Source organism: Rhamphochromis longiceps, linkage group LG11, assembly GCF_057381845.1.
Source record: "Rhamphochromis longiceps isolate RC_006_pf linkage group LG11, R_longiceps_female_GT1.1, whole genome shotgun sequence".
NCBI classification, from domain to species: domain Eukaryota; kingdom Metazoa; phylum Chordata; class Actinopteri; order Cichliformes; family Cichlidae; genus Rhamphochromis; species Rhamphochromis longiceps.
The window spans coordinates 34,843,189-34,861,449 of NC_140567.1; the positions used below are offsets into that span (position 1 = coordinate 34,843,189).

Sequence of the window (18,261 nt, forward strand, 5' to 3'; positions counted from 1 at the left end):
CCCTTTTGAATTCGAACATAATTGGTATCAGTTGTTGAAAGAGGCGATGAATGAAAAAAAGATGACTGAGAGAACGGTCTTGATGTAGCTTTACATGCTAATTATTTGGCTTATCTGCGTAATGAAAGAGCAGATCAGTGAATAAATGTGTTTGGAAAAGGGAAAGGTTTAATTTCTACAATCTAAAATTCATCAGTCCGTATTTCAAAAGGAAATTATTTTTTCATCATCAAAACATCGTTTAATTGGAAGCAAAGACCCAGAAGAAGATGATAAGTTATAATCGCAATCTGCTTTATATTCACGGAGAAGAAACACCGCAACTTGTTTGGATAAAAGTTTGAAATAAAACAGGGCGATACAATCAGGTGCATGCGAGTTTCTCAGCCGCGCTGCCTGACAGATCGTCTTATCAAGTAATGGCAGCGATATCTGCACACTAAACAATCTGGTGTTTGCGTTCACTGTCAAGCAAACGTGTTTCTGTCAGAAGGTGGATTCAGATGTGTTTCATCATCAGCAGCAGCCTCAGCAGCAGCTGTCTAATCCAGTCAGTTACAGATATTTAAATGTTAGAGCTGCTTAACAAAACAAACAAACTCAAAGACTGTAACACAAGTGGAGCAGCCCAAAGTCAAAATGCCACAATCCACCTGGATCTAAATTTATTTTACCTTCGTCCTGATTAACTGGGATCAGTGAGGATATTCGTGCGTCTTAATTTTCCTGATTAACATCTAAAGTCTGCCTTCTGCTGCATTTTGCATTACTAAAGCCGTACATCCTGTTCTTTGCAGTAAATTTGTTTTCTGGGAACCCATCAGGGAAACTTGAATTTGTTGCTGACTTGTCATTAACAAGCCGCTGGATGTTATTTGCGGAGAGAAATCTGTGCAAACATAATTCGTGACAGAGGAGAAGATGTTTGCTCTTTTCCAGCCCCATCTATTTTTAATGAATTTGACTTTTTTCTGGTACAGGAAAACAAATCGACACCCAGAGAGGATGACATGCAGTGCTATGTTTGCCCTGCAGGTGACAGCAGTAGCATATTTATAATGCAAACACGTGCACCGTGAAGAATAAGGAGAACCGAATCATCTTTATTGTAATGTGATGAAAATTCAACAGGCCAGTTTTTAGCTCATTTCCAGACTTCCACAAACAAAACTTTGATTAGCTTTGGTGCAAGCTGTTTCCAGAAACCAGCGGTGTTTCAGCCAGCTTAGTGCTCTGTGCTTTCTTCTGTGCCCTTTTTGTTGAACCTGCAGCACCGAGGTTTTTGTCAGAATGAACGTCACCATGAAAAACAAATTTACAGCAGATCTGGGAAAAGTACAAAGGGGGGAAAAATCCATCTCAATCAAAATAGATGACATTTCGTTCACTGCTCTGCGTAACCCCATTGATGTCTTTTGAGATTTGAAATGCTGAAGGGAGCAACTAACCCCCCTGACTGTTGCTGTTCTCACCAGACTCCAGCTGTGTTTTTCTCCGCTGCAGGAAAGCAGTGAAATTGCTGACTTCCCCCTTGGGTTTAAAACAGCGACATGTAAAATTAGGTCCTCTCTGTTCTCTGTGTACAAGCTCATGGAGATGTTTTCTGACAGGTTCATTGGCTCAAAAGGGGGAGAAACAAAGGGAAAAACAGAGGTTTGCATCAAGTAACTGGGATACTGGGGAGTTTTCTGCGATTTTGCTCACAGAGCAATGCATTCAAGTGCAGATAATCTGATATAATTGGTAGAAACCTCCGGCACAGAACAAGGTTCCTTCATGACTTTGCTCTGGGAAGCTGTGAGGTTTTATTAACCTTACCTCACCCGGCCAGGACTTATGCTGAGCGTGCATGTTGTTTTCCAGTGACAGCCTGCCTTACATTCATGCGTACCGGCTCCACCTCTGGAGCAGCTGGCTGTTATTTTCCTCTCTCCACGGCAACAGCAGCAGCCATGTAAGGTAACTCAGCAGACAAAAAGATTACTTACAGCAGTTCAATTTACAGCTACACTCTTAGAAGTAGGGGTAAAGGCCATTCCTTTCCTTAAGGGTACAATCTACAGAAATGTATGTTTTTACAACTGGAAGTTTAATTGATTAGCCCAATTGGACCTTTTTGAGGCCCAAAATGGTACATAAGTGTTCCCAAGCATTAAAAAGTGAACATTTGTGCATGTTTCTTCTTCTTCTTCTTCTTTTTAAGTGTTTGACAAGGTAGACTGTGTTTAAGCAAACAGGAAATAAAATAAGATAAAAGTACAGTTTTACTGTCTTGTTATTCTGTGATCTGTCCAAGGTGCACCAGCGACAGCTGAGGTACCTTTGAATTTCATAAGAACTGAAGAAAACTAATAAATGGATGTTCTTTTATTTTATTAAATTGAATGAATAACTATGAATCTGTCACATCAACTAGGCTGTAGATTTAAATGTACTCCTGTGCCTGGTGAGCTCTCTCTGGTTGCTCTGTTTTCTTCCCAGATGTGCAAATTTTCAATTCACTTCAAATTTTAATTCAGTTTCATTTCTATAGTGCTGAATCACAACAACAGTTGCCTCAGCTAAAGCCCCGACAGTCAGATGGCCCCAAATGAGCAATATAAATATAACTGGTGTTTCTAAGGTAGCTGTAGGTGCAGATGTGAGACAGATAAGGCTTTGAGCGGTCAGTAAGGCTAGAAATGTGTTATTTCTGAGCAGCTGAATGATAACAAATATGCATAATAACAATACAATATTTTATATTTATTCTAGTGTGTTAATCTAGTTAAAATGACATTAACGGCATAACCGCATTAACGCCGCAAATCTCCGTTAGCGAGTTAGCGCAGATCACCCAGTGCGTGGGGCTGCATGGTGTTAACGCATTAGCACAGTTAGCTCGTTAATGCAGTTAAGGCGTTAACGTCATTTTAACGAGATTAACGCTGACAGCACTACACCAGGTCAGTTTTTGTATCACAGAAGGCACAAACTAATACACATAAGTGCACCCTGTCAAAGGGATAACGGCTATACCACAAAGGATAGTACCACAGTGACAAGCTGTACAACAAGGTACTTTATTTGCCGAGTGTAAGAGGTTTTTAAGGGGGCCTTTTAAAAGCCAGAGGTCACACACATCACCCACTTTAGTTTACTTTTATTGGGCTGGCTGAAGTGGAAGCCATCTGATGAAGCCATGTTTTATTACTTGAAAGTATTCAGGAAAGAGAGACAAGTTCTGTGATTTTTTTGTTGAAAACCTCAGCTGCCTTTAAAACACCTCCCACAGAGAGAATCGTGCGCCCTCGGCTGTGCGAGAATGCTAATCATAACCTAAGTAGACGCCCATGTGTTAGATTTAACATTGTGTAAAATCCTGTGTGGATAAGCCTCCTGCTGCTAAAGATCACAGTGTAAGTTTGTCTCCTTCTGTAATAACCTTTACTGAGGGCATTCTCCAGTGTTGTGGCCAGAGGCGGAGCCGTGGCCAGGCAGCGACGGGCGGAGGAAGAAAATGATGAGGTGATGGTGGGGAAATTAAGTGGAAGAGATGTGAGTTAATTGTATTATATGTAGAGAGGGGCATCTGGCAGAGAAACCCGTTTGCTTTATTTGTCAGGCAAAATAATGAGTAGGTCCAGTGACACTTGTGCTCTTCGTCTCTGGCTTCTGGTGAGTCGGCTGTGAGAGGAACATTAATCATCACATCAAAACTATTTCGTACTGCAAAGATTCTCGTTTCTTTGTGTGTGTGTGTTCCACTTTTAAATAGCTGCAGAAAGGCCACACAGAGAGCCCCGCAGTGCACAGTGGGCCTTATCGCCAGGCATGCTGCAATAATGTGACTGTTGTCAGTTACGCCACTCGGCATTTATTTGCAATGCTTTGTAATCCCCAGAGGAAGATAAGTAGTAGAGGCATTTAGGTGGAGCACTTTGTGACAGAGCATGCAGAGATGCTGAGATCTTACTGCCCACGCAACAACTGAAACAGCTCGCAGATGCAGCGCTAATCAGAAAGCGTATAAACATTTAGACACTCTTCCGTGCATATTCAGACAACGGCATAATCTACACATGACTGCTGTCAGGAGGGAAAGGCTTAAAAGAGGTAGGCATACAGTTGTTCTGATTCTTGGGCATTAAATAATGAATTCATTCACAGCCTAACTCTGATTGTGGAATTGTGGTATTTATAAGGGAGACCTCCATCAATTTTCCATGTCAAAGCCAGTTAACCAGTAATGGGAAGTGCTACTTTTAGAGTGAATCGTCTCCTGTGGCTTGAGTCGGAATTCATCAGGATCTGTAAAGGAAGGCTGTTACATGGCAGGCATGCTGTTTGAAGGGTTATATGTATGCTGCCGTATGATTGATGGTGATGTTGGAAAAATGCACCCCAAAATAATTCCTAAAATAATTATTCACCCCTTTAAGTTTAAGATGTTCTAGATTTGAGTGTTTATGTTTAAAATATGTAGGTTCAGCTGATGGAGGTTTGCGTTGGTATATATTAGGCTGTTTTTTTAAACAGTGAGGATATTATTATTAATATTATTATTTCACACCAGCTGTTTAACGGCAATATTTAAAAATGTTTAGTTGATACTAATGTCTACAACACACCACAGCTGTATCAAAGAACTAAACAATGAATAAATATAATTAGCTGTACAAACGCAAGAATCCAAAAATACTTTAAAAACACTCAGCAGCAACATCTCTTTACAAGTCAGCATCTTCCAAACAAGCTGAGGGTGACCATAGCAACCCAAAGGAGATTTTTGTTGTAACATCCACTTTACAAGTGATTTTACCAAGCACCAGCCATCAACCTCCAGCAACCACTGACCAACCGTTTGGGGAACACACATTTTCCCCATCAACATTTTCCCCTTACAGAGCTTTCCCAATGTCCTCTAGGCCTGAATGACTTTGGCGTTAGGGAGTGATGTTATCGGTATTTACTTCCTGGCATGTTGTCACAAGCATCTGCAGAGTGATAGGATTAATGAGTGCAGTTCAGTAAAATAGAAAATAGTTCTTACGTGAAACTACTCGCATCAAAGCCTGCGGATGTTTTTTTTTTTGTCACTATGAAGCAAAATAATCGAGATGCATATCATCATAGAAGCAAGAAAAAGCATTACGATTTCTTTTGGGTTGAACTGCAGCTTTAAACTCAGCAGCTCGAGCTCAAACAGAAGGCACAAAGACTGAAGCAACACCTCAGCATGCAGAGTGGCTGTGGTTTAAACCTCTAACCCTGGGATTAGTACACAGCCTGCTCTCAATACCGCTGAGTTTTACTATGCAAAGTGATCTTAGTTTTGGGCTAAAATTTATAAGAACTTATAAAAGTGGAGAAAAGATTACTCAAACCCTTCTTTTAATACTGCCAGGCAGCTGAATTACGATACAGTGAGAACCCACAAGTGGTCGCATGAAAATGACAGAAAATAAAGGACCTGGCACAGCTTGGAGGATAATCCTTGTCTACTTCCTGGTGTATTGCTCATTAATCAGGCTATTGTGGCTGTGTGGGTCAAGGCCAGGGTTGCTTAGCACTTTCTGATTCTGTTCTAGAGATTGTAGGAAATGAGGAGTCACACAAAACAGCAAATATCAGGGTAACAAGAGCAGGCTAAAGTACTCAAAAGCAGAGGCATAATTAACGTTACACTAAAGTGGCTTTTAACAACTTCAAAGCCTCATGCTTCACATGTTTTCAGGAAAGTGCAAAAACACTCAAGTGCTAAATGTCAGTACACCTTTCAGATACTTGAGCTTTTCTAGAGTAGTTACATCTTTCAGTACGTCCATGTTAGACAGCCAGCAGTATACAGAGAAGATTACCTCCACCTGTATGACCTGCAACATCAAAGGGGGCCTGTGCTCATTTAAAGCTCCGTATCTTTATGATTGGTCTGCACTAGAGTAGCTTTGCAAGTTCATTATAATTTTTGCCTTATACTGGGGCTTTCTGCACTCCACCCGTTCATCTGCTGCCTGCAACAAGCCTGCTCCTTTGTCTTTCAGGTCACATCCCTTGTAAACCAACTTTCTTGTGATTGGCTGCCCCTCCCAATTAGAAGATCAGCACGTGGATGGGCCTTCTGAGCTGATAGCCAGAGAATATGAATGATATCCCCTCTCTTTGGCATCAGTTTTCTCTCATTCATTTGTGGAGACTATTCAAACTTTATGCTTAATTGACTGGTAGTTTTCTTTGACTGCAGGTAGAAAGAGAAACCTCAAAGACTGCAAACATATTTTCTCATATTCCAGGTCAGTAGCAACAACACAGTATGATGTGAATCTCAAGTGGTGGGGAAAGGGCGAGGGTGCTTCAGTGTGGGGAACATGAGTTTCGCCCATAATAATGGTATAGGGTTGTGCCTTTGCAGGAATTTTCTGCCTTTTGAGATTTTTTGGTTTTACAAATTCAAGTCTTAACAAATCTACATGTAGATCTGCTCTGTCTACACAAACATCCACCCAAAAAACAACATTGTGCAGCTCTCAAGTACACATAAAAGCAACGAGTTTGACATGACCCTCTCTCAAGAAATGTAGGCCAATCAGAAGCCTACAAATAAAATCACATTACACATTATTGACAGTCGGAAGCAAATTTGTTTTCCTTGTCCACGTTTAAATGCAGAAATAACAGAGCCTTTTCTGAATATCTTTACTCTGGAAGGACCTTTTCAAAATATCAGGTTTTGCTCAGAAAAACCTACGTTTACCAAAATTCTCACATCAACACGCATGAGTAAAAGTTTCAAGGTGTTTTCTCCTGATCATGAAATGTTCCCATGTGCATGCTAACTTTCCCAAGCCCTCCCATCTCATGGCTGTCTGGATTTGCTGCCATTCAATTTACTGAATTGCATTTGTTTTGAAGGGTTTGTTCATTTCAGGAGATAAAGTACATGATAATGGACAACTACAGCCCCGTTTTCCCCTCCCTCCAGCTTAAATTGCAGTGAAAAGCAAGAGTGGAATTGTAAAACACATTTATCTGCCTCCGACAACCATCTCCTTTCTGAATAATTAATGCTCCGGGCTTTATGTGTCTTGCGTGGTTTGTCCTTGAGGGCCTGTTGAATCGGGACATTGAGAGACCGTGCTGCTGGTGACACACACGGCCGTACATCAGACTTCCCGAGCGCCTTTACATTCAGAGGACTGACGCGACCAAACTTTTCTTTAGTAACAGAAACAAATGATTGCATTAAAAGCCGCTGCAGCGTCTGTCAAGAACTGTTAATGGAGGTGAAGTCATGCAGAAAGGGAAGCAATGAGTGTTTAAATGTAACAGTAAATAAACTCTCATATAACAGCAATAACATAGAGTTTATTCACAATAATGCAGAATAAAATAAGGATAAAACTGAATAGCAAGCTAGAACTCGTCGTAGTGTGATCTTCAGCTTGGAAATGGCAAAAGTGGGCCGACAGTAATAGTTCAAGCTTATTTTTTGAGTTTGTTCTCCCAGCATGTGGTTAATATGATTTGAAACAGTAAATTATTTATTCCATGTTTTGTGCCATTATGAGAAACAGATTTTGTCTTTTTTAATAGCTGCTGTGTTTTGTGTTTTGAATCCAATTTTGAGTTATAATGTTTGTCGGACGTGCAGTGATTCCACTGGAGTATTACTCAGCCTGTGTTATCTACATTGTCTGTATAAAGATTTTTATTCAATTGTAGGTTACAATTTAAATAACTGGCCAGGAGCTGCAGAAAAAACCAAACCCCAAGAGCTAACCTAGACTCACTCAGGGTTATTTTTTCTGTTCACAATTATAATTTACAACTGAGGAATGCAAGGAGGTCCTACTTCTCTGACATCATCACTAAAAACAGCCATAATGCTCGGGTCTTATTTTCTACAGTTGACAGGCTAACAAACCCTCCTGTGTCAGTGGCAGCTGAACTTCATTCGACCATGGCCTGCAATGACTTTGCCAAATTCTTCACTGAAAAAATCCAAAAAATTAGACAAGCAATTGGTACATCAACAGCAGATCCAGGATATGTACTGTGTCCACCAAAAAACTGTTTAAACACCATGAAACAGTTTCAACCTATTAACAGCAAAGACCTGGAGGACATCTTAGGTCAACTGAACTCCTCCTCCTGCTGTTTAGATGTCCTGCCAACAAGTTTTTTCAAAAAGGTCTCAAAGAGTTTAGAGTCAGACCTGTTACAGATCAACTTTTCTTTATTATCAGGTGTGTTTCCAGAATCACTAAAAACTGCTGTAATCAAACCTATACTGAAAAAGGACAATCTTGACAAGACACAAATGAACAACTACAGGCCGATCTCAAATCTCCCGTTTTTAAGTAAGATCATTGAAAAAGCAGTTTCTCAACAGCTCAGTTACTTCTTAAAACAGAATAATTGCTACGATGCCTTCCAGTCAGGTTTTAGACAGAACCACAGCACTGAAACCGCTCTGACCAAAGTGTTTAATGACATGTCTGAATACAGACAGTGGAAAAATGTCAGTCCTAGTTTTACTGGATCTCAGTGCAGCATTTGATACAGTTGACCACAACATATTACTCAAACGACTGGAGAACTGGGCAGGTCTTTCAGGAACTGTACTAAACTGGTTCAAAACATACTGTCACGGTCCCCGTGTCTCTCTGGTTGGCCCACGCTGGCTACAGGTTTTGTTGTTGTTAGTTTTAGTTTTTTGTCTCTCCTCCTCCTCTCTGCCTGGGTGGAGCTCATTACGGGCTCTCACTCTTGGCCCACGCACCCCTGTGGATGGTGTCCACCTGCGGCTGATCTGGCTGATTTCCCCAGCTGCTATTTAAGGCAGTGGCACAGAGCAGCTCACCGCTGGAACGTCGAACCACCTGAGTTCGTGCTCGCGGCATATTCAAAGAAGAATCGCTTACACGTGTTTTATGTTGTGGAACTAACCTTTGACCTTCTGTCTGTAGATTCTGGACCGAATCACCGGACCTGTCCAAGTGGGGCAGTGTGTGGAGTGTTGGAGCGAGTGCGGCTGAAGAGGAGTGCGTGTGTGCGGAGGAGTGGTGGCGGTGACTGAGTGGAAGAGGAAGCGTGTGTGTGGATTCCCCCCCCCTTCTCTCCCTGGAGCCCTGGACCCCCTCCCAACTCACTGTACATATATTTTGCACTAAGGTGATCCCTATTGTAAATAAATCCCCTTTTGTTTCCTTGAAAGAACTGTCTGCGCGTGGGTCCGTTCAGTAGCCATGACACATACGTAGAAAACAGGAAATACTTTGTATCATAGGTAACTTCACATCTGAGCAGACAAGTATCACATGTGGAGTTCCCCAAGGTTCCATCTTGGGCAGTGTTGCCACAGTTACTTTGAAAAAGTAATATATTACGGACTACTGATTACTCCTTCCAAAAGTAACTTAGTTACTTTACTGATTACTTTATTTTTAAAGTAACTAAGTTAGATTACTAGTTACTTTATTAGTTACTTTCAGAAGCTTCCAATAACACTCCCCACTGCCTCAACATAAAAACATCAACCGATTTTGCCAATACTCACTTTATTGGAAGTGTATTTTAACAGTAATGTCAACAATATATCTCCTGACATTTGAAGTTGAACTTAAAACTTTTTTCCTGACAGAAATACTTGTTTGTATGAAAATAAAGACAGTCTTGTTACTTCACTTAACATAAATACTTTTTATAAAAAAAACAAACAAACAAACAAACAAAGAGTCTTTCTTGACTTCCCTTAAGATACTTTTTATACCATCCACATGTAAGCACTATTGTCCGCTTTTGTAACTTTGGACTAATCTTATGAAAAAAAAAAAAAAAAAGAGACTGCAGGTCCAACTTAAATTGCCTTACTTCCTTGCAGGTAATTGTTTTAAGTTAATCAACTTGAAAACTTTAATAAGTTTATTAAGTGACTTTGATAAACTTAATTCAATTACTTGTAAATAGTTATTTAAATTGGATTCCCCATTCTCTGTTTTTTCAGTATATGTTGTCATCGCATGTTATGGGGGAAACAGTAGAGTGGAGCGAGTAAACCAGTGGTTGTACCTCATTAACAGAAGCTTCTCAAACCTTTTGTCAGAAAGTCGATTTCTTTTAGGCGTGAGCACCAAACCTCCCAGACTAAAAAGTCGCTCCACAGGAGCACTTGATGGGGTTGGAGTGTTATACTTTAAAAAAATTGTCTTTATGCTTGAAAATTTATGCAGAATCTGAAGGTCGTAGCCTGACATCAGGTAGTCCATGACTTCTTTTTCTGCAGAATAGGTCTCCTCCTCTGGCTCTGCCTCAAAAGTGAAAAAGTCCATCTCACCTTGGCTGCTAGATGTAGTAGCACTGGGCACACTGGCAGGGTTTTTTGCCAGAGGAGCAGTGGTGCAACACTCTGCTGTCAGAAGCTGTTTTACTCGCTCCCTCCTTCCTGCATCTCTCAGCCATCGGAGTTTGAATTTTGGACAACTGGCAGCTGCAAGAAGGGCATCTTTGTCATCCAGCACACCGGCGAAACGAGTCTGAATAGCCTAAAAAACATAATTGATATTTTTATGCCTACAATTTATTATGTTATTGAATTATTTGCAAACCATGCCTAATATGAGATCAGTATTATGGATTAATTTTGTTTTAGGTTACTTGTAAACATTTTAATTGTTTTAATCTTATTTTTCAATGATAATTAATATTCTGTTCCATGTTTGTGAATTGTATGAAGCAAAAAATCTGACTAATTTCAAGATAGAGCGTACCTGTACAATGGCATCTGGAAGGCCTGCAGTCATCCTGGAGAGGTCATCTTTCACAGCCTGGGTCTTCTGCATCAGAACTTCAAGTGTTGGTAGTAAAGTTCCATATGGACAGTCGCCTTGTAAAATGTCCAGTGCTGCAGTCAGAGGTTTCATGGCCATGCAGTACTCATGCAGGAACTGGTATTCTTGATCTTTGAAGCACTTCAGTCCTAGCTTTGTGCACAGAGTATTCAGCTCACCCATGGGGATTTCTGCAATTCTCTTTACAGCATCAAAAAAGGAATTCCACCTTGTGGATGTTGGTATTAGGAGCTTTCTTTTGCTGATTTCTTCCACTGTTTCTGATGCAAGTGTCGATCTACTCGATTTGGTCCAAAGAGCTGTGCATTTTGCTGTGCTGCTCCTATACACAGCCCTGCTCTCTGCATTGGTTGTTAAATGTTTCTCCACATCACGTGTGCAAATTATGTTGATGGTGTGCGAAGCACACCTGCGGTGCGGGGGAAGAGACAGCTGACCATCACTTTCATTCTCAGCCGAGAGGATTTCTGACAGATCAGAAAAAGTGACATCATCGTCTTTGGGGCTGGACTCTTCCTCCTCCGTCTCATCATCGGACTCCGTGACAGGATGATAAACTTGAAACGCCTTAACAAAGTTGGATCCATTATCAGTAACTGTTGCAACTACTTTGTTGAGTAATCCATAAGAGGACTGGATGTTTTCGATTTCTGTACCAATGACATCATACGTGTGTCTACCACGAATTCGCCTACATGCTAATGCAACCTTGTGACGCTCTAATGTGGTTCTACTGATCCAGTGGAGCGTTACTCCCATATAGCTTCTGTTGTTAGCAGTCCAAATATCCGCGGTAGTTGAAACAAAGTCAATCTCATTCAGTGTGGCCTTCAAATTTCTCTCCATTTCTGTAAACTCCTTCTCCAAGTAAGAAGTAAAAGTCGTTCGGTGAGGCAGCTCGGCATTAACAGAAGTAGGGATCTTTTTTATTATGGCACGAAACGAGGGCGAGTCAACAGTGTTTATAGGTAGCATTTCTTCTACAATATACTGCGCGACCAACTTCTTCAATTCTTCATCACTTACTGGTTTTGCACCAAAGTCCAACTTTTGTTGTTTGGGGGGTGTAGGACCTTCTGCGGAAGTCACGGCTCTCTGCTTCGGACCACTTGGTGGGACTCTCTCTGTGAGTTTGACTGTGCTGTGCTGCGACTCCAAATGTTTCTTTAAGTTTGACGTAGTGTTTTTGAAGGTAGATAACACTTTTTCGCCAACACAGAGTGTACAACGAACCTTAATATTTAAATCTTTAGTTGACAGAAACTCAAAATAGTGACCATATTTCCAGCTAAAGAACGAACATCTCTCTCCCTCCATTGTTGTTTACACTTTTTTACGTCGCTGGCTGCTTGTGAGCGGGAAACGTGACCTGTCGCTTATGTGACGTTTCACGACACGTATGCGTTTGTCATCCGCTGAGACGAAAAGAAAAAACCAAATCTTTTTGCTTAAAAAAAATAGTAACGCACAGTGGTTTGGACAAGTAACTTTAATCTGACTACTGTTATGGAAATAGTAACGCGTTAGATTAGTCGTTACTGAAAAAGGGGTCATATTCGGAGTAACGCGTTACTAAGCAACGCGTTACCGGCATCACTGATCTTGGGACCCCTTCTGTTTAACATCTACATGCTCCCACTGGCACAGATTATAAACAACAACAAAATAAACTATCACAGCTATGCAGATGACACACAAATATATATCACAATGTCACCAGGAGACCGAGGCCCTGTACAGGCTCTTGGTAAATGCATTGAGGAAATCAATGACTGGTTGTGCCACAATTTTCTCCAGCTAAACAAAAACAAAACTGAGGTAATAGTCTTTGGCGCCAAAGAAAAACGATTACAGGTCACCAGAGAACTTCAATCTATACATCTAAAAACCACAAACCAGGCGAGAAATTTGGGTGTAGTGATGGATGCAGACCTAAACTTAGAAAAACACATTAAGACAATAACAAAGTCAGCTTACTATCACCTCAAGAATATATCAAGGATAAAAGATCTGATGTCTCAACAGGACCTGGAAAAACTAGTCCATGCATTCATCTTTAGTAGGCTTGATTACTGTAATAGCATCTTTACAGGTCTACCTAAAAAATCAGTCAGACAACTACAGCTCATTCAGAACTCTGCTGCTCGAGTCCTCAGTAAGACCAAAAAAGTGGACCACATCAGTCCAGCTCTGAGGTCTTTACACTGGCTGCCTGTCCGTCAGAGGATAGACTTTAAAGTTCTGATGCTGGTCTATAAAGCTCTGAATGGTTTAGGACCAAAATACATCAATGACCTCCTGACCCAGTATGAACCATCCAGATCCCTCAGGTCATCTGGATCCGGTCTTTTATCAGTTCCCAGAGTCAGAACCAGACACGGAGAAGCTGCATTCAGCTTTTATGCTCCTTATATCTGGAACAAACTCCCAGAAAGCCTCAGATCAGCTGAAACACTCAGTTTATTTAAATCCAGGTTGAAGACTCACCTGTTCTCAGCTGCATTTGAATAAAGCACCAAATCCACACTTTAAGCTTAAATTTCAAAACTTACATTTAACTACTGATTTTATCTACTGTTCTGATTTTATCTGTTTTGATTTTATATACTGTTGTTTGTTTGTTTGTTTGTTTGTTAATTAGTTAGTTAGTTTATTTGCTTGTTTTATTCAATTTTAAATCATGCTTTTTATTTGTTCTTGTTTCTAATGTCTCTGTAAAGCACTTTGAATCACCTTGTTGTTGAATTGTGCTATACAAATAAACTTGCCTTGCCTTGCCTTACCTTGCCTATCAGTGAGCACTGTAATAAAGGTTTTGCTGTATTACTGAAATGGAAAGAAGGTGACTCTGGGACAAGCTATGACTGTAAGACATCATCAGTGTCTTTGAACAATATAGCCCTGACAGTCCTCTCAAGTGTGAGAGGACTGTTGATGCTGTTGCTTTGCTTGAGCAAAATCAAAGGAAGGAGCAGCAGCTCTTAGTCATGATGCAGCGCAATGCTTGAATGAACTGCTGGATGGTCTTTGAAATGTTCCAACAGTTTACTGTTACAAATTACTGTAAAAATATGGTACTTTTTGTACTGCAATGTGCCGTTCTTTGTGAATACAGCTGGATATCGTAAACTTTGATGCCTTCGAGGAAAAGCAAGCTACTGTATAGCAATCTTGCTATAAAGCAGCATTTGTTTTCAATTAAACCAGACTTGAGTCTTGCTCTGTCGCTTGAATCCAACCAAAATTCAGCATCTGACCAAAATCATTTTATATAAAACTCCATCATTTGGTGTAGAGTAAATGTAAAGAAACGCAACATATCGTAGCAACCTGGGGGTGGGCAGTCGCTCTGATCATTAAACATTTTCCTGCTGTCGAAAACAAAGACTCAAACGGAATGTTTGCAGTTAAAAATATTAATTTAGCAGTGAGAGATGCTGGGTTTACACTTTGATTGTTGTTAATATACAGTATGCGGAGTTTCTAGTGTTTTTGGTACTGAGAACAAGTGTTCATCTTTATGGTATTAAAACATGCACTCCTTGCAATTGGAGGGAGCAAGTCAGTTCAGTTCGGCTAAATTAAATAGAATTTTACGGGGCTCAAATTGTGGTCATAAATGTTTTGTACTTGTAAATCAAAAGTGTAGCTGAGAACTAAGTTTTGTAACCTTGTAAACCAAAATGTCTGAAAATTTTATGTTTGTGCATCTATAGATGAGAATTTGTGTGTTTGATAAAAAAAATGTTTTTACACAAGTTACAATTTTCTTTTGTTATGTGCAAAACTCTGCGCTCAAGTTCCCTGACTGTGTGTGAGTTTCAACTTACAAGTACGAATTTTAACCAAATTTTTCTTCCTTCAGCTGACTGGTCAATGTAATGTCAATCACAAATTTCACAATCCAGTCAGAGAACAGATGGGTTTGGCTGTCGGTGGGGCGCTTTACTGAGCTTCAGGTCCTGAAAACTCAGTTCACAACTATGCATTTAATTTACAAGTACAAAATATTTATGACCACAATTTGAGCCCATAGAATTTCATTTATGTGACAACAATTCACAAAAACAGTCATCCTAGGGTGCTTTATACTGCGAAGTAATACAATACCTACAATATTAGAGTGAAACTCTGAACAATCAGACAATCCCTTGTTGGCAACACTTGTCAAAGGTGGGAAGGAAGAACTCACTTTTAACAGGAAGAGACCTTATGCAGAACTAGGCTCCGGGAGGGGCAGCCATCTGACATGAGACACAGGGGGGAGGGTGGGGGTAAGCAAAGGGAGACAGGGACCTAATCTTAACTATAGCAGAGATAAGACAAAGATAATGGCATTTGTTAGTTGAGTGAAAAAAAGGAGGCGAGCAGATAAGAAATGCTCAGTGCATCATCGGAAGTCCCCCAGCACTATGAGGCTATAGCAGTATAATTAAGGGATGCTATAGTTAGGAATGATCCAGCTCTAAATATAAGATTTATTGAAAGGAAAGTTTAAAATCTAATCTTAAAGTTAGGGAGGGTGTCTGAGACCTGGAAGCTTTGCCTTTAATTTGGAGACTCTTGGACTCACAAATCTAAAAGTGAAGCTCTCTAGTGGCAGAATATGGCATGATAAGGTACCACAGAGAAGCTGCATCAATAGATAAATTATTTTTATTAGAATCTTTAACATAATGAGGTCTATGACAGGCGTTCAGTTAGCAAACACTTTCATTAAGGGGCAACAAAGCATGATCTATAAACCAGGTAAAATGTCATACATGAGAGGAACTACAGGGAAATGATGGCAGTTAAGGAAAAACAATATTTGTAGAAATCGCTTGACTGTTTGATTGCAGAAAGTAACAAGACAATCTGGTAACCGGTGTGTGCCACACAGACTGAGACCTCTCCAGGGTGTACCCTCCTCACGCCTGGGGAAAACTGCTCCAGCTTCCTCCAAGACACTAAATTGAATAAATGGTCAAAGAAAAATAAATAGCTGGTCTCTGATTGGCAAACAGAACGCATATGGCAATAAAACAAAAACAGAAACGTCCTATTCTGTACAGCTGACGGGGATAATAGTTTTTACTATTTACAGTTTGACAGATTTTGTAGATTACAGAAACTAAACTGGGAAATAACAGCTACTGTACATGCTGCTTACTGTAATTTAAATGAGAAATTATATATTACAAAATATAACACAGATATATGAATTATTCTGAAACATGTGTTGCTACTATGCACTGGAGTTTAAGTCCACCTTTATAGCCAGACATCTCTCAAATGCCTTTAACTAACTTAGAAGGTTTTAAGGTAACATTTTGCATTCCTGACAATTTTAATTAATTTTCATTCTTTTATCCTTTTTTCATACTACAGATTTAGCTTTTCTGTTTTCTTTTCTCTGTACCTTGAACCTACCTCTGTGTAGGAAACACGCTTTGGAAATAAAATTGCCTCGTCTCATTCCCCTCTTATCTTGCAAGAGGAAAATCTGAACATCGGAAATGACTGCAGGCTAATGCTGGTTGGAGTTCAGTCTGAGATTGTGGCTGCTGAAAGGAAAGGCACAGATGCTGATTTTGGCTGCAGAATCATGCTGGAAATTTTGTACTTACACATCTCATGCTTTGAGTGTTTTTCTTAACAATACATGTGAGCAAGCCCGTCTGCTTTTACAGTTTATTTAAGAATAAAATTGCATTGTATAAACATTAAAATGTTATCTTGAGGACTGATCTTACTGCTGAGGTAATTTCTTTCCACTGGCAAGTGAAGCCCAAGAGCGATTATTATTATTGCGTAACACAGATGATATTCTTATTTACATGAGACTTTTACGTAATGATGCAAATGCAAGGCTCATAAATATTGTGCGGTACAATAATGTAGAACGCAAGTCTGATTTGTGAAAACAACATGCAGTGAACTTGAATTCATGCAGTGATTATCTCTGCCCTGATAAACGTGACGTGTATAACTCGGTCCAACACGGATAAAAGTTTTAATTTATTTCAAATTGTTTTTCTGCTCCTCTTGGAATAAAATGTTATTATAACACATAATCACGGCAGCAAATATTAAAAACAGGTCATGAAACGTGAAGTTTTCAATGACTGCTGGCAAATTGTGTGATTAAAAATGAAAAAAATCTAGTTATGATGGCTGCATTTATTTAAGGTAAACTGTACCTTAAATTGAGTGAGGCATTGGTGCTCTGCTGAGAAAAGACTTATTATATTTACATCCCACAGGCACTAATTACAGTGATTTGCTCACAAACTGGCAATCCTCACTGGAGCCAGAATTCATGAGACAGAGATGTGTCATATATACGGAGCTGCTTTAATTCCTTTCAGATTGGTAGTGTGACTGACAAAGACATGGATTTTGAGGTGTCAAGTGTGTCTTTTCCCCTAAGGTCAAGTGTCTGCAGGAAGAACGAGGAACACCACGTCTGAGTGCCTCATACAACACGGCCGGCTGAGATAATCCTGCAGACGAGGAAACGCCGCTCTGCTGATTCTCATTTCTCACATTTTTCTCTATACAGCGAGTGGAATAGAATGAACCTTAATCCTCTGCTCAGTCGCCTGTAGCTACAGCTCTCAATTTCCCTCCTTCACATTCTGCCATTTTGATACTCGGACAAAAAAAAAAAAAAAAAAAAAAAAAAAAATCAGCAGCATTGATTACTGGCAAGTAAGAAAGTGGAGAAATTTTAGTAGAATTAAATTCACAGATACCCTGTCTCTATATCAGCAAACATACATTAAATAATGATGCCCTTCCACATTATAGAGGTCAAATGAACCAAGCGCTATAATAAATTTACCAGCGGTATTTTGGGAATGTTTTTTTTTTTTGAAACATCTGTTGAACATTTAGTTGTGCAATGATTTTGCATCAGATGTTTGTGGGATTAAAGCTACACATTTCAAAAGCACGCAAATTCAAATGTTTTTGAATCACATGTAAGAGGACAGCTTTGAAGGGCGAAAATGTTCCAACAAGCCGGAAACTTCTGGCTCCTTACTGCTGATTGGTCAAAACTTCCACATTAAACTGCTGCCACTTTGGGCGTTTTTCCCTTTCTGACATTTTCAGCCCAAGTGTCCTGGGAATCATTTCCATATTGGCCAACACAGGAAGTGGTGTGCCCTTTACGTAGTTACTTCAACCTTCAGCCGAATAGCTGCTGTCTTGTCACAGACATCAAATTAGCATTTGACTTTTTATCGTTTTAGTTGTAATCATTATCTTCCTCTAACCTTAACCTTAGCCATAGTTTATTTGCTTTTAAAATATGTTTTATAATAACAGCAACATCATATGAGTTAATCCATGCACTGTTTAATTATTATGAGAATTTGAAAGTTTTTGAGCTGCGTCCAGGATTTATTCAACTTTATTGCAAGACTTTGTTAACAAATTCGAAACT

The 18,261-nt window shown here is 39.8% G+C and overlaps 1 protein-coding gene across 1 annotated transcript; it reads right to left on the reverse strand.

Annotated features, from left to right (window-relative positions):
* Positions 1-9,776: 9,776 nt before the first annotated feature.
* On the reverse strand, positions 9,777-11,093 carry LOC146659842 (uncharacterized). The gene is made up of 2 exons (XM_085423793.1): positions 10,749-11,093; positions 9,777-10,523 (listed from the first exon to the last, which is right to left on the reverse strand). The coding sequence occupies exons 1-2, from the start codon at positions 10,989-10,991 to the stop codon at positions 10,005-10,007; spliced, it is 762 nt and encodes a 253-aa protein (XP_085279919.1). The 5' UTR covers positions 10,992-11,093; the 3' UTR covers positions 9,777-10,004.
* Positions 11,094-18,261: the final 7,168 nt, after the last annotated feature.

Bases quoted from the DNA above. Each gene is read 5' to 3' on its own strand.
- LOC146659842 (XM_085423793.1), bottom strand. From the start codon at position 10,991: ATGGGTGAGCTGAATACTCTGTGCACAAAGCTAGGACTGAAGTGCTTC. The intron at 10,524-10,748 runs GTACGCTCTATC...TATGTTTTTTAG, and splicing joins TTCCAGATGCCATTGTACAG to GCTATTCAGACTCGTTTCGC.